The 25,465-nt window shown below is 40.6% G+C and overlaps 2 protein-coding genes across 7 annotated transcripts in view; one reads left to right on the top strand and one right to left on the bottom strand.

The window, feature by feature from the left end:
- Positions 1-4,215: 4,215 nt before the first annotated feature.
- On the bottom strand, positions 4,216-14,987 carry Dtx3l (deltex E3 ubiquitin ligase 3L). 2 transcript variants are annotated; one of them, XM_042667527.1, is made up of 5 exons: positions 14,714-14,987; positions 12,777-12,985; positions 9,695-11,197; positions 8,544-8,761; positions 4,216-6,691 (listed from the first exon to the last, which is right to left on the bottom strand). In XM_042667527.1, exons 1-5 carry the CDS (start codon positions 14,910-14,912, stop codon positions 6,598-6,600), a joined length of 2,223 nt encoding a protein of 740 aa, XP_042523461.1. In that variant the 5' UTR covers positions 14,913-14,987; the 3' UTR covers positions 4,216-6,597. The 2 variants fall into 2 exon arrangements, with proteins under 2 accessions (XP_042523461.1, XP_042523454.1); XM_042667520.1 differs by having other exon boundaries at positions 12,819-12,985.
- Positions 14,988-15,045: 58 nt separating this feature from the next.
- The window catches only part of Parp9 (poly(ADP-ribose) polymerase family member 9), a 32,562-nt gene continuing 22,142 nt past the window's right edge, over positions 15,046-25,465 (top strand). For 2 of the 5 annotated variants that reach the window (XM_042667508.1, XM_042667473.1), the window contains exons 1-4: positions 15,046-15,115; positions 18,214-18,291; positions 20,152-20,185; positions 22,646-23,478. In XM_042667508.1, the coding sequence (XP_042523442.1) occupies positions 18,277-18,291; positions 20,152-20,185; positions 22,646-23,478 (882 nt within the window). In that variant the 5' untranslated portion in view covers positions 15,046-15,115; positions 18,214-18,276. Of the gene's footprint in view, positions 15,145-16,273; positions 16,291-18,213; positions 18,292-20,151; positions 20,186-22,645; positions 23,479-25,465 lie in introns of those variants that run through there. The other 3 variants (XM_042667482.1, XM_042667492.1, XM_042667500.1) reach the window with 3 other exon arrangements.

Genomic DNA, 25,465 nt, shown 5'->3' with positions numbered 1-25,465 from the left:
AGCAAATAAGAGAAACCATGGGATCCATGTTTCTTTGGGCCTGGCTTACTTAATATAATTTTTTCCAAGTCTTTCCATTTCCTAACAAATAGGGCAGTGTCATGCTTTCTGATGGAGGTATAGAATTCCATTGTGTATATATACCACATTTTCTTGATCCATTCATCTACTGAGGGGCATCTGGGTTGGTTCCATATCTTAACTATGGTAAATAATGCTGCAATAAACATAGTTGTGCTGGTAGCTTTAGTATGCTCTTGTTTGTGATCATTTGGGTAAATACCCAAAAGTAGGATTGCTGAGTCATAGGGGAGCTCTTTGTGGAGTCTTTTAGGAACCTCCATACTACTTTCCAAAGTGGTTGAACAAGTTTACACTCCCACCAACAATGCAGTAGGGTTTCCTTCTGGCCACATCACCTCCAACACCTGTTGTATTACAGTTCTTGATTATAGCCATTCTAACTTGGGTGAGGTGGTATCTCAGTGTTGTTTTGATTTGTATTTCTTTTATGGCTAGAGAGGTTGAGCTCTTCCTCATGTGTCTATTGGCCATCTTTCTTTCCTCTTCAGAGTCATCTCTCTGTAACTCTTGCTTTTTCTTTTTCTTTTTTTTTTTTGTCGGTCATGGGGCTTGAACTCTGGGCCTGTCCCTGCACTCTTCAACTCAAGGTGAGCGCTCTACCGCTTGAGCCATAGCACCACTTCTGGTTTTCTAGTGGTTTATTGGAGATAAGAGTCTCCCGGACATTCCTGCCCGGGCTGGCTTTGAATCGCAATCCTCAGATCTCAGCCTCCTGAGTAGCTAGGATTACAGACGAGAGCCACCGGCAACTGGCTTCTCTGTAAATCTTTAGCCCACTTATTTATTGGGCAGTTGTTTCTTTGAGGATTTGTTGTTGGGGGATTTAATTTTTTGAGTTCTAGTTATATTTTAGATATGAGACCCTTGTGCATTGCATGGCTAGTGAAGATCTTCTCCCAATCCATGGGTTTTCTATTGATTTTGCTAGCTATGTCCTTTGCCATGCAGAAGCTCTGCAATTTCATGCAATCCCATTTGTCCAACTTTTCTTTGATTTGTTGTGTTTCTGGGAGCAGCAAGCTAAGCCCCAATCCAATAGATGGATAGAAATAATTAAAATTAAATCAGAATTAAACCAATTAGAATCCAAAAAAATTAAGAAAGAATCAACAAAACAAAGAGTTGGTTCTTTGAAAAAAATTTTAAAAAATTGACAGATCCTTAGCAAATCTTATCAGACAAAGAAGAGAACACACCCAAATAAACAAACTCAGGGATGAGAATGGAAACATCACCACAAAAGCAACCAAGATCTAGAACATTATAAGGGAATATTTCTCAAACCTTTATGCTAATAAGTTTGAGAACCTAGAAGAAATGGACCTTTTCCTAGCAAATATCAACATGCCAAAACTAAACCAAGATGAGTTAAACCAACTTAACAGGCCCATATCAAGCATTGAAATAGAAACAGCAATAAGAGCCCTCCCGTCTAAGAAAAGCCCAGGACCGAATGGATTTACAACGGAATTCTACAAGGCCTTCAAAGCAGAGCATTCTATTTCTTTATCTCCCTTGTCAAAGATTAGGTGCTATAGGTCTGTGGGTTCATTTCTGAGTCTTCAGTCCTATTCTATTGGTCCTCAGGTCTGTTCTTGTGCCAGTACCAAGCTATTTTGGTTACTATGGCTTTGTAGTAGAGTTTGAAATTTGGAATTGTTATTCCTCCAGCACTGTTCTTTCGACTAAGGATTGTTTTTGCTATTCGGGGTCTTTTATTGTTCCATGTGAATTTTTGGATTGCTTCCTCTATTTCTTTTTTTATTTAATAAGTTTTTATTGTAAAAATACTGTACAGAGGGGTTACAATTACATGAGCAAGGTAATAAGTACATTTCTTATCAAACATTGTTGCCTCCTCCTTTATTTTTCCCCTACCATCCTTGTCCTCCCATGACTACACTCCCCTCTCCAAGTTGTAAAGTTCGTTTTTCAACATAGCATTTTGTACATCTCATTGTTGCAATGGGTCAACCTGTATCCCTATTTAAACAATTTGTTTTTTTCCCTTCCAGCTAAATTATACCAACATCAAATACAGTGAAAACAGGGGTTATACCGTGAGGGAGGGACATACAAAGCAACAAAACAATCACCTTATAAATATGTTAGGAACAATAGCAAAAAAGAAAAAAACTGCTTGTGTCCTTATCTTGGGGTTCATTTCGCCTAACATCAACTTATCTGACTGTTTCTGCTTGTCTCATACATATACTAGTTATTGCAAATAAAGGAAAGCATGGGACCTATGTTTCTTTGGACCTGGCTTACTTCACTTAATATAATTTTTTCCAAGTCTTTCCACGTCCTAACAAATGAGGCAATGTCATTTCTGATGGGGGCATAGAATTCTATTGTGTATATATTGTTGGTGGGAGTGTAAACTTGTTCAACCACTTTGGAAAGTAGTGTGGAGGTTCCTCAAAAGACTCCACATAGAGCTACCCTATGACCCAGCAATCCCACTTTTGGGCATTTATCTGAATGATCACAAACAAGACCATTCTAAAGCTACCAGCACAACTATGTGTATTGCAGCTTTATTTACCATAGCTAAGATATGGAACCAACCCAGATGCTCCTCAGTAGATGAATGGATCAAGTAAATGTGATATATATATATATATATATATATATATATATATATATATATATATATAATGGAATCCTATGCCTCTGTCAGAAAGAATGACATTGCCTCAATTGTTAGGAAATGGAAAGACTTGGAAAAAAATTATATTAAGTGAAGTAAGGCAGGCTCAAAGAAACATAGGTCCCATGGTTTCTCTTGTTTGCAATGACTAGTATATGTCTAGGACAGGCAGAGAAGGTCAAAGGCTATGTACATACGACCACATGAGATAATGTTAAGCAAAATGTTCCCCAAGACTGGGACACAAGTGGTTTTTTTCTTTCTTGCTAGTGTTTTTAATGTACTTACAATGAACTATGTAATTCTTTTGTTTCTTTTGTATGTTCTTCCCCCACAGTATAACCCATTTTCACTGGGTTTGATGCCAGTGTTCTGCACCTTGTATATACATTTTTGTAATTTGGGAAGGGGAAAGGATATTGGGGAACGCTTAAATGGGGATGCAGGCTGACCCATTGTGACGATGACGATGAGATGTACAGGACACTATGTTAAAAACAAACTTTTCAATGTCATCATTGTGGGGGGCGGGAGGAATTGGGGAGGTGGGGAGGGAAGTGATGGTAGGGAGAAAACAAAACAAAAGAGGAGGTAAAGTGCTCCCTACAAAATGTATCATTACCTTACTCATGTAACTGTAACCTCTCTGTACAACATTTTTACAATAAATATATTTTTTTAAAAAAGAATCTCACAAACTCTCCTGCCTGAGCTGGCTTTGAGCCTCGAGTCTCAGATCTCAGCCTCCTCAGGAGCTAGGATTACATGTGTGAGCCACCAGTACCCAGCTTCTATTCTTTTTAAGTATACAACAAAATTGGCATTCATTCTGTGTCTGCAAATACCATACTTTGATTAATACATTTGTGTGTGCTTGCATGCAACCCTATATGTGTTTACTTGTACATTCATAATTAGCTCACATATGAGAGAGAACATACACTCTTTGTCTCTCTGAGCCTAGCTTACTTCACTCCATGTATTTTCCCAAGTCCAACCAATTCTTTGTTAGATGGTAACTCCTATGTGCAACTGCTTAAAGATAATAAAAATGTATTTAAACAAAAAAAGGTAGTGAAGTTGGTAGTGAAGAGGACCAGGACAGAGAGATCCCATGAAAGTATTTCAGTCATCCTGGGGAGGCAACTTGGAAGATGTTAAAGGAAGGTGAAATTTGAAAATCTAAAAGGAGACTGGGTGCTGGTGGCTCACAACTGTAATCCTAGTTACTCAAGGAGACTGAGATCTGAGGATCATGGTTTGAAGCTAGCCAGGCAGGAAAGTCTGTGAGACCCTTATCTCCAATTAACAAGCAAAAAGCTAGAAATGGAGCTATAGATCAAACAGCTATACATAAAATCAGCTCAAGACATCCATATGGTATAAAATTGTAAACTACATTGGTATGGGAAACACTCAAAACCTCAATTTAAGGGAAAAGGAATAAAAAGAGTGAAGGAAAGAACACAGACAATCTGTTCCAAATGGTGACATACTTTTATTTAAGGCAGATAGATCATGGCATCTTTCAAAGAGGAAAAGTAGTAATCCAAATGCTCACCAGCCTTTCACATCATGAAACTTACATATACCCAATGCAATACAATATCTGGAAGTTAGCAGAAATCAAACTTTTATATTTTTGGAGAAAATTTAACTAAAAGATCAAAAGATAAAAATCAATCATAAAAATAAAAAATTAACAACAAACTAGAAGTTAGAGGTATGTATCTGTAATCTCAGCTACTATGGAGGCTAAGGTGAGAAGATCTCAAGAGTAAGGCCACTCTGGGCAACATAGCCAACTTGTATCTTAAAAAAATTAAATGCATAATCTGATTAAAATAAAAGACATGTCATTTACCTTAACATTCTGGACCAATGAAAGGAAAGGACTCTGAGTTTTTAAGGTTTGTTTGTGCTGGCACTGGGGCTTGAACTCAGGCCCTGGGCATTGTCCCTTAGATTTTTTGCTCAAGGCTGGTGCTTTATTACTTGATCCATGGCTTCTCTTCAGTTTTTTGGTGACTGAGTGGAAGTCAGAGTCTCACAGATTTCTTGGTGGGTTTCAAACTAATTCACCAGTGATATTCACTGGACACTATATTGGAGATGAAGGATACAATTTGGGGAGAAGGGGAATGGGGAGGGACAACACTGTAAAAAAATAAAGGAGGAGGTGACACTGTTCAAAAAGAAATACACTCATGACCTGACTTATGTAACTTAACCCCTCTCTACATCACCTTTACACTTAAAAAAAACTGTGATCTTCACACCTCAGCCTCCTGAGGAGGTAGGATATGTTCTTCAAATTGGACTTCTTAGCAGGAAGTTTGCTTTGAGCACTGTGCAGGAATCACTGAGGGAAGGACAAGACATAAGGAGCTCCTCAGCTTGCTCCATGGAGAAGCACCCCCTTTTGAAGGCTTATGGCCCTGAGGTGCATGGGTTCAAATGCCAGTACTTTGGTTGCTACCCTGTGACTCTGGTGAATGATTTAACCACCACCCCGCATGCATAAAATGGAGATTTTATTAACCAAATAACATAAAACTCTTAGAAAAGGGACAGAGTAAATACTCAATAAATATGAAGTATTGTTATCAGGCCAAAAAATTTTGTCAGTGTGCACATCTATCTTTAGGAAAAGAACAAGACAAGTCATATTCTTCTCATTTTGAGAGAGAGGTGTGGCACAGGTAACCAGATAATTTGCTTGTTACAACTTTCTTCTGACTTGGAGAATCAAATGAAAGTAAATTTTGACATGTCATATGTTCCTTATAGTGAATTGAACTCTCAACACTTTCTTTTCCTGTCTAGAGAGGTAAAATATTTCTAACTTGAGTGGTTGACATTTGAGAGGGTTACAAAAACTCTTACATATTAGACCATAAATGTTAGGTCTGGAAAGCAAGGTATATTGAAAAGCACAACATATCCAGAAGAATAAACAGATCAGAAATATATAACATTTCCATAGCAGGACAAATGCACCCCTTTAGGCAGGTTCCAAGAATCATGGAGGAATCAAGGGCCAGGCTTTGGGCTTAGTCAGAATTCAGCCAACAAGTATCCAGAATAGGAAACAGTTTCTGATGAATGTTCTAAGAATGGTTTTGTAATTCCTGTTGCTGCTAAAGATATAGGAGAGTATATCCCTCCACCAACTATTAGGAACCTGAGTCAGGCAACAAAAATATAACAAGTAGCAAAAGTAAGCCAGGCACTGTGTGACTAAAAGTAATTTCCTTACTCCAGTTATAACCCAAAGTGGCCTAATCTTGGCTCCTAGCCACTGCTATGAAGAAGTGAGTGGCGAATTCCGGTCTCTAATTTTCCACCACTAAAACCTGCTAAAAACATTTTCATTTATGCAAAGGTTTCGCTTTCATAGCTAGAGATTAAATGGCAATTAAAGTACTGTCCTAGAGATGGCAGTGAGAGAAGGCTCAAGAGGCTGTAGGTAGAACTCCACTGCCCTAGGTTTGATTTCCAGAACCAACAGGAAAAGAAAAGAGAGAAGGGGAGGAAGAGAAAAGGGGAAGGGAAGAGAGGGAATAAAGGGGAAAGAGGACTTCATTGTATGATAGTAGCTAAACTGAAGGACAGAAATTTCAAACCACCCCATACCCTAACCATGACATAAGAATGAAACTAAATTTCTGCCATAAAATCACACTGTTCTTTATCTTTACCTTCCATAAAAAAAGCAACATCCAGAAATAAGAGGCTAGCAGAACTTTACTCTTACACAAACCATTTCTTGAGATGAAAAGATTTTGAAAGTATTTCTATAGAAGGATTTAGATTGGCATTCATTCAGCCTCCTAAAATACATCTTCTGAAGGCTTGAATTAGGACTTCCCTCCAGGAGTTTTCTTTTCAATTCCTTTAGCTTTTAGCTCCTCCTTGACACGTTCCAGGTACGTGGGATCAGGGTAACCAAAGCTGCAAAATGAAAAACAAAAACAAAACAAAAAAAAAAAAAAAACAACTCTTTAGTTTCACATCAGTGGTTCTAAAGAATCTATACAATAGATCTTCTGTATTTGAAGGTTACAAACATTCACAGGTAAGTCCTGATGGTAGATGATGTATAATCATTATTTTCTTTCTTTCTTTTCTTTTTTATAGGTCCAAGACCAGGACTTGAACTCAGTATCTGCCACTTTTGCTCACTGGCTAGCACTCTACCAATTGAGCCATATCTCTAACCTCTGTATAATCATTTTCAGTGTGCAGATAAGACTCAGCTAGCTAATAAGTACATTTAGTCAGGCCAGCAGGCTTTAAACTTTTCAGTTCATTATAAGCTGTAATGCTTTTAAGATTATGACACACTGTATTTTACAAATAAGATTGTAAAGTTTGAGGGATAGATATAGTTTAAGCTGGGCACCTTTGGCTCATGGCTGTAATTCTAGCTACTCAGGAGGCTGAGCTCTAAAGATCAAAGCTTTTAGCCAGCTGGGACAAGAGAGTCCATGATATTCTTATCGCCATTTAACCAGCAAATAGCTGGAAGTGGAGCTGAAATAATGACAGCCTTTAGCAAAAAAAAGCTAAGGAATGGTGTCTAGGCCCTGAGTATAAGCCAAGTACCAGCGCATGCACGCGCGCGCGCGCACACACACACACACACACACACACACGCGCACACACACACACACACACACACGTCAAAAAATATTTCTTTTGTCTGAGGTACTCTGAGTTTCATAAAAAAAAGAAAGCAACTTGATTCCCTGATATGTGTATGTGGTAGCTTAAGAATGTAGTCCTAGCTATTTGAAAAGCAGAAATGAGGCAGAGGATTGCCATTGAAGTCAGCCAAGGCATTAAAAATATAAACAAACATACAAGAGTTTTTGAGACATAATCTCAACCAATGGTTTGTCACAGTGGCAGCCACTTGTCATCCCCAATGATGCAGAGAAGCACAAGTAGGAGGATCGCAGCCCAGGAAGGATGGGCCAGGCATAAAGCAAGGCTCTAACTAATCAACACACACAACACACAAAAAGGCTAGCAGAATAGCTCAAATGATAGAGCACCTGCCTAGAAAGCATGAGGCCCTGAGAGTTTGACCCCCAGTACCACCAAGAAAAAAAATCAGATCTCCTATTAAACAGCTTCTACCACCAATTAGTTCCCTTACAACTAAACCTTTTTCTAGCATGCCTTTGGCCAAGTGAGTTCAGATTCTTTGTGGTCTATTATAAAAAGAAGGGGAAAAGATAGGACCTCAAAAGATGACCTTAAGCAAAAGCAAATAATATTCCTATGATCAGCCCTTCAAACAGACATAAAGCCCCAAACTAAGTCAACATGGATACCACAGTCCTGAGTACATAAAACTCTGTGGTTGGCAAGAGAAAAGGTTATAGAGACCAATCTTTCTGGCTTTGAAATTATTATATCAAATTAGCATCTCCTAAAATACTGCAAAATACCACTGTCAATAAAGTCTACTTAATCCAGGCTCCAGTGGGCTCATGCCTATAATCTTAGCTACTCAGGAGGCTGAGATCTGAGGATCATGGTTCAAAGCCAGCCCTGGTAGGAAAGTCTGTGAGACTCTTATCTCCAATTAACTACCAGAAAACTGGAAGCACCATGGCTTAAGTGGTAGAGCTCTTGCCTTGAGTTGAAGAGCTCAGGGTAGCACCCAGGCCCAGAGTTCAAGCCCCTCAACTGACAAAAAATAAATAAAGTCTACTTATATCCACACCCTGAAATTGCCACATTTCATCACCTCTACACTTCGTTTACCAACTGTAGTATTTCAAGAAGTTCTCACTTTTGTGGTCCTCCATATTTTGATGTTTTATGGTGGATATCATTCCATGTGACAACATCAGAGACTCCCAATACTCGAGAATCCCCCACTGTGAAAATCAGCTTTTGTTCAAAGGCGATTTTGAGCAGATCCAAAACCTCCCTTCCTTCCTTATTATTAGGCAAATATGCAGCTCTCTGTGTTCCATAATAAGGCTTTCCTGGGTTTGGATGTTCTTTCTGTAAGAAAACAAGAAAATACCATTTGAAAACAGTCTGCTGCTAAGCTTTACATATTTTTTTTTCTTTGTAGATAGAACAAACTAAAAGAAAGAAAAGTACTAAAGCTGTCATCAGATTCCCGATAATTCATGTATCTTCTCTTCAAATTCATTCTAGGAATATTACCATTCAACTCCCCACATCCCAACATGTAATCCCCACCTATCCTTCTTCTACCTTAAGAAACAGACACAAGTAGAAAACTCAAAGAGATGTGTGGGGAGCATATAGATGGGAAGGGAAGGAACTATAGAAGGGATAACTCTGATCAAGATGAATTTTACAGCACCAGCACTACACAGGAGGCTGAGATCTGAGGCAGTTCCAAAACAGCTTAGGCAGGAAAATCTGTGAGATTCTTATCTCCAATTAATCACCCCCCCCCCAAAAAAAGCTGAAAGTGGAAGCATGGCTCAAGTGGTAGAGTGGTAGCTTTAAAGGAAAAAGCTGCAGGACAGCACCCAGTTCAACCCCAGTACTGCACCCATCCCCCACAAAAATTCATTTTACATATAACTGGACATGTTAGATCAAAACACCATTGTACAACTATTGGAAGTTAATAATAAAAAAGAAGCATTTCAAAAAGGAACGAAATAGACACGAAATGCTGTGGTTTTAGCTTGGTAGTACAGTGTCTATTTAGCCCTGGATTCAATCCCAAACATGGGAGAGGAAGAACAAGAGAGGAAGAGAGAAAAGGAGAGGGAGAGAGGGAGAGGAAAACAGGAATGATATCTCTTAAAAAGCAAAGTATGTTCAATCCCTTGCACAATGTCCTTGAAATAATTCTCTGGGAAATCTATTATCTAAGAGGTAACAGAGAAATCACTTTTGCTCTGGTAATCCTAACATAATGCGGGGGGAAAAGCAGGGAACTCAGGAACTTACACTTTGTATGCCTTTTTCTATCTTATATTGAATCTCAATGGTGCCACAGCCTTCATAACCTGGAAGTGGCTCTTTCAAAATGGTGTGAGTCATGGATCCATTTGGTTGATTCCCTTTATGGACACCATAGGAAACTTGGCACACAGGACAAACTGGCTTATATGTCATGGACTTTCTGATACAATCATCACAGAATTCATGCTTGCACTTTGGCAACACGTGCTTGTTTCTAATGGTATCCATGCAGATGACACAAATGGCTTTCTCCTCATTCACTTCTGAGACCTCAGAGCATGCAGAGCTGCTGAGGGAGAGAGAAGTTGATTTTGATGCATTCTGATCAATTTCCATGGGTGTCTCCTGTTCCATATTCAATTTCCCTCCAGTGGATAATACCTCACTTTCTAAGAAGATATGCTGCTTAGCTTCAGCAAAATGCTTTGGCAAACCAATCAAAGTCATTGACTCTTTGTTCAATGCCAAGTGTATATATGGATGACTTTTCCTAAAGTCATCAACAAACTTGGTCCAATGTAAGTGCTTTTTATCCTGGCCCAGATGTTTCAGTGAAAGATCTTCTCTTACCAGCTGACTTGTGACATATTGAAAAGCATCAATGAAACTTGCAGACGCATGGGCAGACAGATCCTGCTTATCCACAGGATTAAATTGAATGAATGTTTTCTGACGTTTCGTACAAACTGTACCACTAGTGTTGTACTTTTGCTCTATCTCTTTTATCTCCTGGAGTAATTCAGCTTCTAGAAGCTTATAGAGAACAGTATTAACCTCGATTTCATTCATCCCACTGGCTAACATTTTCACAGGTATCCTGACATTTTCAGAGATTTTTTTTTTGGCAGCTGAAATGTCATCTTGGGTCCCAAGGAGAGTTAGCATTCCTCCTTTTTCTTTTATCAGAAGCTTTCTAAAACAGTGACTCAGTTCCTGTTTTGTCCACTGACTGTCTGCTAAAGAGACAGAGTCTTGAGTCAGAGATTCTGTGTTCTTCTGAAACTCCTTGGTAAAATACTCTCGAGCTGCATCCAGATCACCTGATTGACCAGGGATAAAATCTATATAGACTGCATTGGGAGGTATATCTTGAGTTTGGATGTGTACACCAAATAGTGTCTGTATGGATTCTATTTTATCAGGACAAGTATGCATGAAATATTCGAAGTAAGGCAAAGAAAGTTTAAAACCTGTATCTTCTGATCTGGTGTTTGGTTCTGAAGTGTACAGGTTGCTGTCCCAGTCCTGCAGGTCAGATGACACAGTCTCCACGGTGGAAAGGGAAGACATCTCTTCCTGCTCATGTTCTATCAGTTGCCTACTGAAGAAGTGGTAGATTTTTTCAATGTCTCTGAAATCACCAGAAACCTTCTCAATTCCATCTTCACCCTCCATCTTCTTGATACCAGGGCAGAGAATGGTCACTTGTGCCCTCTGCTCTTTGGAAAACAGGTCACAGTTCAGGCTAGCCTCCACCATCTGAAAGACCTGAGATTTTAAAAAGAAAGGTAGAAATAAGATTTCTCCCACACCTACAGTCTTCTCTTCGAAAGGCTGTCTTTCCTTAGCAGGGAATTATTCTTTTCAAATCCTTTCAGAAGAAGAATGTGTGCTATAACCCAGAAGTTCTTAGTCCTACATGCATATTAGAATCAGGTAAGTGGTTTAAGAAAGAAAAAAAGCCAGGGCCCAGACTCATCTCAGAAATTCATGTAATTTGTTTGTAGTAAGGCACAGGAAATAACTGTTTTTGTATGTGTGCCAGTTCTGGGGCTTGAACTCAGGGCCTGAGTACCATGTCAGTTTTTTCACTGCTCTATCATTTGAGCCACAGACCCACTTCCAGATCTTAGCTGTTTAAATGAAGTTAAGAGTCTCATGGATTTTCCTTCCCAGACTGGCTTTGAACTGATATCCTCAGATCTTAGGCTCCTGAGTAGCTAGGATTACAAGTGTGAACTACCAGCACTCAATAGGAATAAGTATTTTAAAGCCCTGTGGCTAAGAGAGCTATGTTGTAGAGCTGGCATTAACTACTTAACCTTGGGGGATACAGGATGAGGGTAGAGAGAAAGTATTTCTGCACTCTAGACAAGTTGCTGTGGTCTCACAAGAGTCAAGAAGCTTAGAAGGTAGCCATATGACAAAGGAGGCTTTGCTTATTTATCAGTCTTTTTCCTCTTATTTTCTTACCTTCAATAAAGCAAAACAAAATAGTAAGCTTCTGACTTTATGCAGAGTTGTTAGTCCCTTTTAAACCTTGGTCTCTAGAGGCTCAGTTATAGGAAAGAAGGATCAGATTAGGACTAAAAGGACAGAGCCAAATCAGATGCAAGAAAAAAGCGAATTTTCTCATTTTAATTTTGCAAGGAGGACTTTCTGGGGGGAGAGGGGTATGGAATATTGTTCCTCTAGATTTTCAGGTGTTTTTGTTTTTTCTTCAATCTAGCCTCTTCTCATCCCTCTAACAGGAATGGTTGCCACTGGCAGGCATTTTGTTGTGTATCTACTTGTTTATGATTATCTGTTCCTCTTATTAGGAAGTAAGGGCCTCAAGTGCAGAGGCTGTAGTTCACCTGGGTGTGTCACCGCCCTGTAGCCTGTAATAATGTCTGGCACACAGTAGGCAGTCAGTATCTATTTGTTGAAGAAATTTTGGATGTTTGCCTCCTTCTCATCATTTAAGTTTTAGGCCACATATCACCTTTTGCAGAAAAGTAGATTTTGCCTTTTCATCAGAAGTAGAACCACCTCTATCTTCCCCTTCCTCACCCTGGCCCTGTTCCTTTCTGAAGCAAAACTACATTGTATTCTCTTCTTACCATGTACTCGTCTCTGAAATAGGTTTGTCCTATTCATTCCTTCGTTTATGGTTTATTATTTCTGTGCACCTCTCTATCTCCAATACAAGCTGAATGGTAGCAGGGACCTTTTTGTGCACACCTCTGTGTCCCAGTTCCTAAACTACAGTCAGTCCCCAGCAAGTAGTTATTAGACCAACAGAGCAGAAGGTATGGAGACCACAGGGGCAGTCACAGGAACAGAACAGACTCCTATCAACACTCACCTTCTGGACACAGGCGTTCCCAGCTCTAGGAACAAGTCCTACCTTTGGATGCTTCTCATCAGACAGTGCTTCCACTTGCCACTGTGTCAATGAAGGAATTCTGGGTCTTGTATTCTCTTTTGACTTTTTAGTGGTTTCCAGGAAAACAGTCACATATTTATTGTCAACCTCAATCTGGTGCTTCTCTTTTTCCAACACTCTCTTCTTGGCTTTGAGGGAGACATAAAACAAATGTCCACACAGAAACAAGAGAGAGTTCAAAACAAAGGAGGAAGCAACAATGCTCTATAGGTAATGTACTCGTTACCTTACTCATGTAACTGTAACCCCTCTGTACAATATTTTTACAATATAAAAATGTACTTTAAAAAAGAAAAAAAAGAGAGTTCAAATGTTTGGCCCTTGCTATTTCCTGTGAGTTGGTTCTGGGAACCCCCAAGGATATACAAATTCATGAATGCTCAAGTTCTTGGCATAAAAACAGCACAGAATGGGCCTATCTTCTACTCACATCTCCTATCTAGTTTAAACAAGTTCTAGATTATCTGCAATACTGTGTTACTTATTACACTGATTTGTTTAGGGAATATTGGCAAGAAAAGTATCTACATGTTCACTACAAATGCTTTTTTTTTTCCTCAAGTATTTTCCATCCCTGGCTGGTTGAATCTATAGAGACTGAACCCGTGCACCCAGGCCTCTTTCATTCACCTGTTTGCTGTCCCAGCTAGGTGGCAGTCAAGCTGTCCCCCTGCATCCTGGTCTAAAGGTGAGCTGGTGAGAAGAGAAGTATATGGAGTTGTTCAGAACTCTGAAGTAGGTAGCTTGAGTTTTACTGTAGAAATGAAAGCTTAAGCTAGATGCTGGTGCCTTATGCCTGTAATTCTAGCTGCTCAGAAGGCTGAGATCTGAGGATTGTGGTTCAAAGCCAGCATTGACAGACTAGTCTGTGAGACTCTTACCTCCAACTGACCATCAAAAAGTAGAAAGTGGAGCTGTGGCTCAAGTGTGCACCAGATTTAAGCACAAAAACCCAGTCCTTGAGTAAAAGCTCCAGTACCAGCACAGAGAGGGGGGAGGTGGGAGGGAGGGAGGGAGGGAGAAAAAGAGAGGGAGGGAAAGAGAGAGAGGGAGGGGGAGAGGGAGGGAGGGAGAGCTTAATGATAATGGAACATCATCTCATTAAATTAATGGAACACCCTCTCCTCTGTAAAATTATGTTTCTGAAAATTGTCTCTAATTCCCCATTTCAACGATAGGAAAAAAAAAAACCTCATTCATTATGTAGTTAAGAGGGGGAAAAAAAGAGAGAATCCAAAGTTCAGACTTACAATGTTGTAAAGGCATGTATATTTGTTGACATTTATAGAAAATGACCAGAAGGAAATATACCAAAATGGTCTCACAGCAAATTTCCACATTATTTTCTTCTTTCTTCTGTTCTCTCTTTTCTATGGTAAGCATATACTACTTTTGCAATCCTCAAACACAAGTTAATGGATAATGATTTAAAACTTGAAAGTGGCCAGGGATGTAGCTCAGTAGTGTAACACAAAATAAAAATTTTAAAGGAAAGAAAGAAAAGAAGATCAAAAGCAAATGAAAGTGGAAGGCTTGCATGAAACTCCAGCAGTGACCAGGAAGGGATCGGTGCTTGGCGAGCAGATGGGAAAGGACCTGACTTTAGTGTCAGTCCAGATAAGCACTTGGAAAGTGTGATTCTTGGGGGGCAATGAAATCAGACCAGGGGCTTGGTACAACGCGGGTGGGGGAATCTATCCACCACTGTGGGGCTGGGAAGTCTGCTGGGGTCCCTGTCTCCCCCGCTTCCCCAGGGGCCACACAGTCCAGGCCTCCCCTTCTAGGACCTGTAGGGCTGGGTACCCTCAATAAAGGACGGCCTTTGCACCCCAGCCTGCCCCCCCCCCCCCACTCACCTGCCCTATCTGCAAACTCCACCAGGAAGGTGTCAGGGCCGCTGTGGCTCCCGGGACGCACGCTGCACTCCCCGCCGCCCGAGGCCTTGGTCTGAAAGTACCTCTCCAGCTTCCTGGAGATTGTCCCAGGCCGTTTCTGGATGGTCTGGGACAATCTCACTACGAGTGGGGACGGCGGCGGGCTGAGGCTGGAGGCCATGACTCCAGGTGTGTCAGTCCGGCTGGCGTGAAGACGGAGACCTGGGTAGCGTCTTGAGCCAGGGCAGGGCAAAGGCGCTTTGCGTCCCGCCCCACCCTGCGAGATGGGGCGCAAAGTTTCAGTTTCGCTTCCCAGTTCCCTTCCTGTTCCCAGCAGAGCTGCCTCTCCTGCTCGCTGCTGTCTTCCAGAGGCCTTCGTCGGGCGTGAGTAGATTGAGAAGAGGCTGACCCCCGTGAGAAACTTGGGGGCCCCTCTTGCAGGCTCGGGGTGGGGGACAGGTGGAGGGAGGGAGCCAGCAAGGACAGGGGGTCCCCAGTGCCAGGGCTCCTATTTGAGGATGTAAAGGAGGCAGGGGAGACGTTTCCTCCGCTTTTCTGTTCTTTGAATCCGTTACCATTATTATTTGTCATTCCGATGTAATTCACATTTTGAGTTCTTTTTGTTTGTTTGTTTGAGTTGTGTGTGCTTGTCTGCATGGTGACTTCTTATGCGCTTCCTCCCTGCAATGTGCCCATTAGATTGGCACTTGGGCTGCCTGACCCTCCCCCCTGGAGTTGGCCAACAACACTGTACTATTTGCTGATCACCTAAGGGCTTGGTAATGGGGCCAGCGAACCTGAGAACAAAGAAGCAAAATCTCTTGAAGACCCTCTGGAGGAAGAAGTTTCTAGCAGTGCTGGGGCTGGATTAGGAAAAGAGTATCTGATACTTAGGCAGAGAGAGGCCTGGGGGGAGATGAGAAAAACCTGCAAGATGACCTGCTCATTAGGTCCATAGTGAGAAGCACTTGGGTTAACTTAAAAATTCCCAGCTATATTTGCAATTTGGAGTCAAACAAACCAGGTACAAGTTGGGCACTAGGGCCTCATGCCTGCCATCCTGGGTATTCAGGAGGCTGAGCTCTGAGGATCACAGTTTGAAGCCTAAGCAGATAAAAGAAAATCATAAGAATCTTATCTCCAATTAATCACTGAAAAGGCAAAAGGGGAGCTGTGGCTCAAGGGGTAGAGCTTCAGCCTTGAGGGGGAAAAAAAAGAAAAAGAAGGGAAAGGGACAGGGCCCAGAGCTCTGAGTTCAAACCTCAGTACTGACAGACACAAAAGAATGAAAGAGAAAGAAAAAGGAGAAGTTAATTTTACTGTTGTTATATAAGTCAGTATATCTAAATTGTAGTCCTTTCAGCAGGCAATGGGATAGTTTATTCTTTTTTCCCCTTAGTTTTTGTTATTTGGTGTTTTGTACACTTAAGCCTTACATCTCATTTCACACTAATCTCATGCACAGGGCTCAATTGCTTCATATGCCCAATGCTACCTTGGATAGCATAGCTCTGAGGATCCAGAGAGGAGAAATGGAAGGATCAGAAAGCGGGGAGCAGGTGACTCACCAGGCTTGCATTTTAAAATAAGGGGGATGACAATTGTGTGGAAGACATTTTTTTTTCTTTTGTGACAGTACTAGTGCTAGAACTTAAGGCCTGGGCACTATCCTTTAGTTTTGGTGTTTTTGGTTTTTTTTTTCCTTCAAGCCTGGTGCTCTTCCACTTGAACCATACTTACACTTCCAGCCTTTTGGTAATTGGAGGTAAGAGTCTCATGGGCTTTCCTGCTCTGGCTTAGCTTCAACTTCAATCCTCAGGTCTCAGCTTCCTGAGTAGCTAGGATTGCAGGTGTGAGTCACCAGTATAGTGTTATGTTTTAAATGGAAGAGATTGACTATTTTAGTCAATGTGCTTTCTTGTTTTCACTTTCTTTGGTGTTAGATGGATGTCACTAACTTCTCCCCACACTCAAGTCAAGTCTATTTCTGGGTCCTTAGGGCCTGGTTGAAGGACAGATACAAGTGAAACAACATCTAAACAAAAAGCCTCCCAGCACCCCTTGGCAAATGCAGCAACCCTCTTCTTTTTAAAAACAGCAGTGCCCTCTGGAGGCACAAATGCATCTTGTTCTTAAATTTTAGAATTGTGCAGGCCTTATTCCTTAAGACATATGAATAATGGTGTTTCGGTGTTCTCTTGTTTCTATTGGAAAGAAATTATACATCACTTCAGAGACTTAAACACAGCAACAAATGTGAACCACTGTATCTTTAAGCATTTTAATTATCATTCGTTTAACAACTCACAGTCTTTAATTCTTAGGTTGAGTATATTTTTCCCAAGTTTCTAAATTTTGCTCCGATATGCCCTGTCTAATTAGGTAAAAGTTGTTGATCATAAACGCAGAAATATGTACCTGATACAGGCACAATTAGTGTTTCCTCTTTCTTCAGACACTGTTCTGGGCTCTCCGCTCCTTCTAAGGCTGTTGCATGAATGCTGTGCTCAATTGGATCACTTTATTGTCATGTTCATCTGTGTATGTGTATGCATGAGGGGGGGAGTGTGCATGCACATGTGTGAGTGAGTGTGTGTGTGTGTGTGTGTGTGTGTGTGTGTGTGTGTGTGTGTTTATCTGTACTAGAGCTTCAACTAAGTGCCTGGATACTGTCAATTAGCTTCTTCATTCAAGGCTGATGCTCTACCACTTGAGCTACAGTTCTGTATACTTCTGTACAGCTATAGCTCTGTATACTCTGTACAGCTCTCTACATTTTCTGGCTTTTTGGTGGTTCATTGGAAATAATTGTCTTATGGAATTCCCAGCCAAGGTTGGCTTTGAACCTCGATTCTGAGACCTCAGCCTCCTGAGCTGTTTGGAGTATAGGTTTGAGCCAACAGCTATCATGAACATGTTCCATGTTCATCTTTTAAAATTTTTATTTATTTATTTTTGTCAGTCGTGGAGCTTGAACTCTGGGCCTGGCCACTTTCCCTGGCTCTTCAGCTCAAGGCAAGCACTCTACTGCTTGAGCCACAACACCACTTCTAGTTTTCTAGTGGTTTATTGGAGATAAGAGTTTCATGGAGTTTCCTGCCTGGGCTGGCTTTGAACCATGATCCATAGATCTCAGCCTCCTGAGTAGCTAGGATTACAGGCATGCGCCACTGGTGCCCGGATTCATCTTTTAATTTTGTAAAATTTTGTTCTATCCTGGCTCCTGTTTCACCTCCACAAAGCTTTCCCTGCTCCAACCCTTGAAGTATTTTCCCTTCTCTGATCTACCATTGGAGCTTCAGTTGGAACCTTTTCTAGAAAGGCAGAAGGTAAAGAATATCAATGAGAATACAATCTCCACATCCTCACCTATGAAATGCAAACTATTCAAGATTAGAAATAATTTTCACTCTTTGTATATCTTTACCAAACTCCCTTAGCTTCTCGTCAGTGCTTACTGTGTTCTTTCTATTGATTCCTAGTAGGCCACCAGTCTACCCTTGGAAACACCAACAAACATTGAAAGATCCACTGGGACTGGGACAATGGACTTCTCAATGGTAAAAAGCTTAATGTCTATATATCATGAACCCTAATAGTTTTATCTACAACAGAAGAAATCAAGAAATCTTCGGACAAATCTCTTGAATTTTTTTGCTGAGGCTGGCTTTAAAGAATGATCTTCAGATCTCAGCTTCCTGGATAACTTGGATTAAAGAAATGAGCCACTAGCACCTGGCCCATACGGTTTGAAGAGCACCCTAAAAGTGTTCTCTTTAACAGGTTGGCTCTGAGAATAAAATTGATGTAAAAGCTGAAAAAAAAAGTTTTCTCTTTATAACATGTGGGAAATGGGGAATCAATATACTGATCTAAAAATATAATATACGTATATGCATATTCAAAACTCTGTGTGCCTGGTGAAACTCCATGGTACAAGTAATACACTAAAATAAATAAATGACAGGAAAATAAAACGGGCTCTGTTAGGGCTTGTTTTTTGGAGAAGAGAGATGATGAATATGGTCAAAGTACCTTATATGCATGTATAAAAATAAGCCAACGAAACCTGTTGACATTGTTTTAAGAAGAAATAAGAGGAATAAGGGGCAAAGATAGGTGCTGTGTTTGATGTGATACACTCTGTGCATATATGGAAACATCACCATGAAACTCCTCTTATATAACTCATGTATGCTAAAAAGAATACAACAAAAATACAATATGCTAATCAATGCTTTCATAACATATATATGAGGCTCTAGGTTAAATCCTAATACTAAAAAGAAATCAAGGATGTATAATCTTTTTTTTTTTTTGGTGGTGAGGCTTGAACTCTGGGCTTGGCACTGTCCCTGTACTCTTCAGCTCAAGGGGAGCGCTCTACCACTTGAACCACAGTGCCACTTCTGGTTTTCTAGTTGTTTATTGGAGATAAGAGTCTCATGGACTTTCCTGCCTGCGCTGGCTTTGAACCATGATCCTCAGACCTCAGCCTCCTGAGTAGCTAGGATTACAGGCATTAGCCATGGGTGCCCAGCTTATATAATCTTTAAAAAAAAAAACTGTTTTCTCCCAACTGCCTAGTATGACCTATCAATAAAATCATTTATGTAGCAGATACTTAAATGTCTTCTCCTCTTCTAGAATGTTCTTTACTCTTTCAGTAATTTTGTTTCCACATGGGATAAGGAGGTTGATGGAGGAGGAATGAAAACAAGGGACTAGAGAAAGGTCTGTCATTTGCTGAGTCTGAAAATTCCTACTTAGGGCTTATGTCATGAAATAGGCAGTTGGAGGTGGCCCTGCATGGTGGGAGATAGAGCTGTTGAGGCTTATGTCTTCAGGCTCTCTATTCTGTCTAGAGAAAGTCCAGGAGACTTCAGATGCTGGAGACTGAGAGCTTTGGGTCATTTTGATCTGTGACCTTTGGGTTTCTTCAAGGGTTAATCGACAACCCTTCACTGGGCATCTGTGGCTCAAACTCATAATCCTAGCTATCCAGGAAGCTGAGATCAAAGCCAGCCCAGTAGCAAAGTCTGTGAGACTCTTGTCCCCAGTTAACCAACAAATAGCTAGAAGTGGAGCTGAAGCTCACAGGGTAGAGTGCTAGCCTTGAGTGAAATTGCTCAGGGATAGAGCCCAGGCCTTGAGTTCAATCTCCAGTACACACACACACACTCAATCCAGCTCTTCATCTCCTTCTGAATTAGAAGTGCATTGACTTCTAAAAAAGTAGGATAAGGTCAATGTTCAATGGAACATTTCAATGTTTCAGACACAGATAAAATCAAAACATGAAACAAGAAAAAGATCCCAAGCTTAGTACTTTGAGCAGATCTTCTGATTTGTTGTGTTAGTTATAAGTAATCTGTACTTATTCTATGTCACTTAAAAAAAATCCATTCTCATTTTCACAGGGTGTTGGAGCAGCAGCTTCCAGTGAAAGCTCAGGTAAGAGCACTACAGTGTCACTCATACTACAGAGAGGCTGTGCTCAGATCTTTCCTCAGTGAAGAAAAGGGTATACAAAGGGGACTGTGTCCTGCAAGTGCTCCTGTGAATCAAGGCAACCTCTTGTGGAGGCTTCAGTCCATACTTCAGAAGGGGACTGCTCCAGTGTGGCATCCATACACATGTTCTTTCCTTTGCTTTTCTCCCTTATCCAAAGTTGTTAGGACCCTTCTGATCACAGCCATATGGCCAAATGCCAGAAGAGGTGACCAACGTATTGTCCCCTTGATCAGCAAGGCTGAAAGGCCAGATACTATCCAACGAGTGGTCCATTTGAGATTTCTGACCAAAGCTCAGTTCATTTGGGGCAAACTGCTTATTTGGAGTATCTGAGACCACCAGAGGTCTTTCTAGGTGGCTCAAACCATAAATGGAATTCAAGTAACAAGTATTTAAAATCTAGTTTGTGATGCACGTTTCTCCATACTTTAACATCTCTGAAAGAGCAGTTTCATTTGTACCATTTTTCCTCTCTCAGAAGCATATACTAACTACTACTACTACTACTACTACTACTACTACTATTAACAATAATAATGTCTTAAACTCCATGAAAAACATGTGGAAGTTAGGTTTTCCAGGAACTAGAATTGGAAATGGAATTAGATGTGCAAAAGATTCCTGATGAAAAAGAAAGAAAGCAGTAGCTGGAAGAGGCTGGGCTACCCATTAGGGTAAATATGGATAAATATGGTCAAAGTAAATTATTTGCATATATGAAAATAGCATAATGAAACCTGCTGAAATTGTTCTAGGAGAGGGGAAAGGAAGAGGGACATGGGGTGAGATTGACTGAAATACCTGAGTAGAAATGTCAAAATGAAAGCCTTCCTCCTGTATAACTAGTGGATACTAATTAAAAGGGGAGGAGAAAAAGGAGAAGAAGAAGATAAAAAGGAGAAAGAGGTAGAGGGAGAGGAGGAGGAGCAGGAAAAGGAGGAAGAAGAGGAGAAAGAAAAGAAAGAAGATGATAGGGAAGAGGAGGAGGAGGAGGAGGAGGAGGCGGCGGAGGCTGCCTCTGCCAGAATGGGCATGTGGAGCCACCCAATTATAATGAAAGCCTGACAGTCTCAGGCAGCCTGACATTGCCTGGCAGTGTCTCATGTTGAGTGTGCATGGCCTTTGCTCCATCCCTATGGGGACTGCTCTTGGAATAGCCTGACCTTGGCTGAGAGCTGAGCTGAGCCCTTGAGAAGCTGCACTAATAGGTGCTAATCACACTTTCTACTTCATCACCAAACCAAGTTGGCAGAGGGAGCTGAGCAGCACATCATCATGTCTGCGATATACTGTAAATAACTTTTCGTCAATTAGTTTTACTTCTACATTAGTTTTAGTCATGTCATAGAATTCAAGTACTACAATGCATTCTTTACTCTAACAGACTTTTCAGTGTTCCATCTACCTGCTGGTTTAATTACTCCCTCGCGCTTCCCTCACTAAGAAACAGCTTACACTAATAATCCATGGGAGTCAGTTACTTATCTCAGCTCCTGAATTGGCCCTCTAGGGGGTCTTACTCAGAGGTTCAGATCTACATTGTCTCTCCCTGGAGTTAAGCTAACACACATTTTATTTATTTATTTTCTTTTTCTTCATTTCTTCTCTTCTCTACCTGTACCCTTTTACCAGAGCTTTTATACCTACTAAGGTCACCTCCCAAATAAACTACTACCACTCAAATACTTGCCCCAAGGTGTACTTCTTCGAGAATTCAAACTAAGATGCTGAAAAGGGAAAACAGTTCTTCTGAATATCACCTCCTTACGTTTGTGAATCATAATTACTTTCTAGTACACGTGCATCTGGCATGGCCATCCCCAAGCTCACTGATTTCACATGAACTGAAGACCTTCGTGAGTTCCCATGCACATGGTTTACTCACCATCATTGTACACAGAGCTATCACTTATGGAATACTAAGTGCCAGGTACAAGTGATCAGCCATGGAAAACTCTTCTATATTCTTTATCTAATTGTATGTCTAGATGAGTGAAAAGAATCAATGAGGAGGCTAGAGGAAGCTCATCTATCTTTTGTAAATGAACTCCAACTCCTAATGTGAAGAGAAATGACATTATTTTTATTTGTTTGTTTATTTTATCTGATGTGGGGCTTGAACTCAGGGCCTGGACATTGTCCTTGAACTTTTTTGTTCAAGGCTAGTACTCTTCCACACTGAGCCACAACTCCACTTCCAATTTTTCTGGTGATAAATTGAAGATAAGAATCATAGACTTTCCTACCCGGGCTGGCTTTGAACCATAATCCTCAGCAGCCTCCTGAGTAGCTAGGATTAGTGGAATGAGCCACCAATGCCTAGCTGTCATTCTCCCCCCCCCCTTTTTTTTTTTCAAGGAATCTTTGCTCATTCCTTTATTGTTTTGTCTTCTTTTCTAGATACCACATCTCTTGAAGAAAACTATACTTGGCTAGTTTCCATTAGTCATGATGCTTTCCAAATTTTAAAAAAGAATGAAAGTCTGCTGTGTGAAGTCCTCCTGAAAAAGTTTGGCTGTGTCTCTACCCTGTTCTTTCAAGCTCTGGAAGGAAACAGCAAATCTCTTGTTGAGCCAGTCTTCAGAAAAAGGTTGGTCCCTGGACTGGAGTTATCTGTTTGGAAGGATGACCTCACCAAACACATGGTTGACGCTGTGGTGAATGCAGCCAATGAAGATCTTCTCCATGTAGGAGGCCTGGCAGGGGCCCTGGAGAGAGCTGGTGGCCCTGACATCCAGGAGGAGAGCAGAAGATGGGTGACCACCCATGGTAAAATACCAGTTGGTAGTATAGCTGTTACTGGAGCAGGGAAGCTTCCTTGCAAAATGATTATCCATGCTGTGGGGCCTCAGTGGCACATTTTGGGTCCAGAGAGATCTATGAAAAAGCTACAAACTGCTATTATAAATATTCTGAACTGTGTCAACTATAAACCATCCATTAGAACAATAGCTATTCCAGCTCTGGGCTCTGGAATTTATCAAGTTCCTGTGGACTTGTGTACACGTACCATTTTAGAAACAATCTGCTTTTATTTACAAAAGCATCAAGTCATGGGTCATTTGCAAGAAATTCACCTGGTGAGCAACGAGGAGCGTACTGTTGCTGCTTTCAAAGCTGCTTCAGAATTTGTCCTAGGGGAGAATGAGCGGGACCTCTGCAAGAGTCAAGAAACCACTCCTCCTTTCAATACGAAGCTCCAGCTTGTCCAGGGCCACATTGAACAGCAGAAGGTAAATATTTGCTTCTATTTTCCAGCACTGCTCAAGGGGATCTGGAATTGTTTACTATGTATTGAGAGATTTTAGAGTATATAGGATCTAAAACTGTGTAGGCAGCACTTTGTTGGTGTTAAACATGTGGGCTTCACAGCCTGGCCATCTGGATTTGAATATCAGTGTTGCCACTGACTGAGCGGTCTGGAACTTTTACTTCAAGTCTTTTCAGTCTGCAAACAAGAATTCTGAGAGCACTTACATCTTAGATCTAGACTTAAACTCTACATACCTATAAAATGCTTGCCATGGAGCCATTAGTACAGATTTATAATAATAATTATTATTATAAATAATAATAGTTTCTGTGTTGTAAGGAATTAAAACAACCTTTGATCTCAAATAATTTAAATCTATTTTCTTTTTTTTGGGGGGGGGGGGTCTTGTCCAAGGGTTTGAACTCAGGACCTCTCACTTGCTGGACAGATACTCTACCACTTGAGTCATGCCTCCAGCTCTTTTCTGGAGTTAAATTATTTTTCAGATGTAGTATTGTGCTTTTTGCTCAGGATGTGTGTGGGCCTACAATCCTCTTATCTACACCTGTCATATAGCTTGGATTATAGATGAGTACCACTGTACCCATTTTTTTTAAAAATTGAGTTGGGTAGAGGGTCTCACTAACTTTTTGCCTGAACTAGCTTTGAACCATGATCCTTCTGATCTCATCCTTCTGAGCTGGGATTATAGACATAAACCATCATGTCCAGCCCTATTATATCCTTTTTTATTTAAAGAAGTTTTTATATGGAAAATTTCACTAGGGAGACAAACCTATCAGTATTTCTGAAACAACCTATGAATACAAATGAAAATAATATTTAAGTGTATATAACTTTATGGAAAGAATATAGTGAAACAACAGATTATTTGGGAAGTTGGGAGTTTGGGATCCGCTCTTAAGTTGTGATGAGTATGAAATGACTTTCTAGATAACTTGAGTGGCTCAATGGGAGAGACACAGAGGAACTCACCAGAGATAGACAGGAGATAATGGAACTTGATTTGAGTCATAGGAAACACAGGTAGAACTCAATGTCACACTCTGTTTATTCTCCTAGCCCTTGTGTAGAAGACAAGGTGTAACCTACCAAAGACCAGGGACTTGGGAGGGAACCACAGCTCCACTTCTGGCTTTCTGATGGTTAATTGGAGATAAGAGTCTCACAGACTTGCCCCATTTGATAGGAAATGGAAAGGCTTGGAAAAAATTATATTAAGTGAAGTAAGCCAGGCCCAAAGAAATATAAGTCCCATGGTTTTCCTTATTTGCAATAACTAGTATATGTCTAGGACAAGCAAAAAAGGTCAAAAGCTATGTACATATGACCATATAAGATGATGTTAAGTGAAATGAACCTCAAGATAGGGACAACTTGTTTATTACTTTCTTGCTATTGTCTTTAACATATCTATAATGTCTTATGTGATTTTTTTGTTTCTTTTGTATGTTCTTCCCCCATGGTATAACCCTTGTTTTCAAGGTATTTGATTGTCGTGCCCTGCAGATTGTATATACATTTTTCTAATTTGGGGAGGGGAAGGGAAATAACAAAATGCTTAAATAAGGATACATGTTGACCCATTGTAACAATGAGTTGTACAAGACACTATGTTGAAAATGAACTTTACAACTTCAGTGGGGGGTGGGGGAAGGCATTGGAGAGGTAGGGAGGGAAGGGATGGTAGGGAAAAAAACAAATAAGGAGGCAACAATGCTGGATAGGAAATGTACTCATTACCTTACTCATGTAACTGTAACCCCTCTGTACAGTATTTTTACAATAAAAAACGTTTTTTAAAAAAGAGTCTCACAGACTTTCCTGCCTAGGCTGGCCCCACACCTTGATCCTCAGATCTCAGCCTCATCAGTAGCTAGGATTACAGGAGTGAGCCACCAGAGCCCAACTTCTCTCCTTTCTTTATCAATCGGTGATCTTCCTTA

Source organism: Dipodomys spectabilis, unplaced genomic scaffold, assembly GCF_019054845.1.
Source record: "Dipodomys spectabilis isolate Male_0828 unplaced genomic scaffold, ASM1905484v1 ptg000017l, whole genome shotgun sequence".
NCBI classification, from domain to species: Eukaryota; Metazoa; Chordata; class Mammalia; order Rodentia; family Heteromyidae; genus Dipodomys; species Dipodomys spectabilis.
Note: the sequence above shows the minus strand (reverse complement) of the source record. Positions and strands in the feature narration are given on the sequence as shown.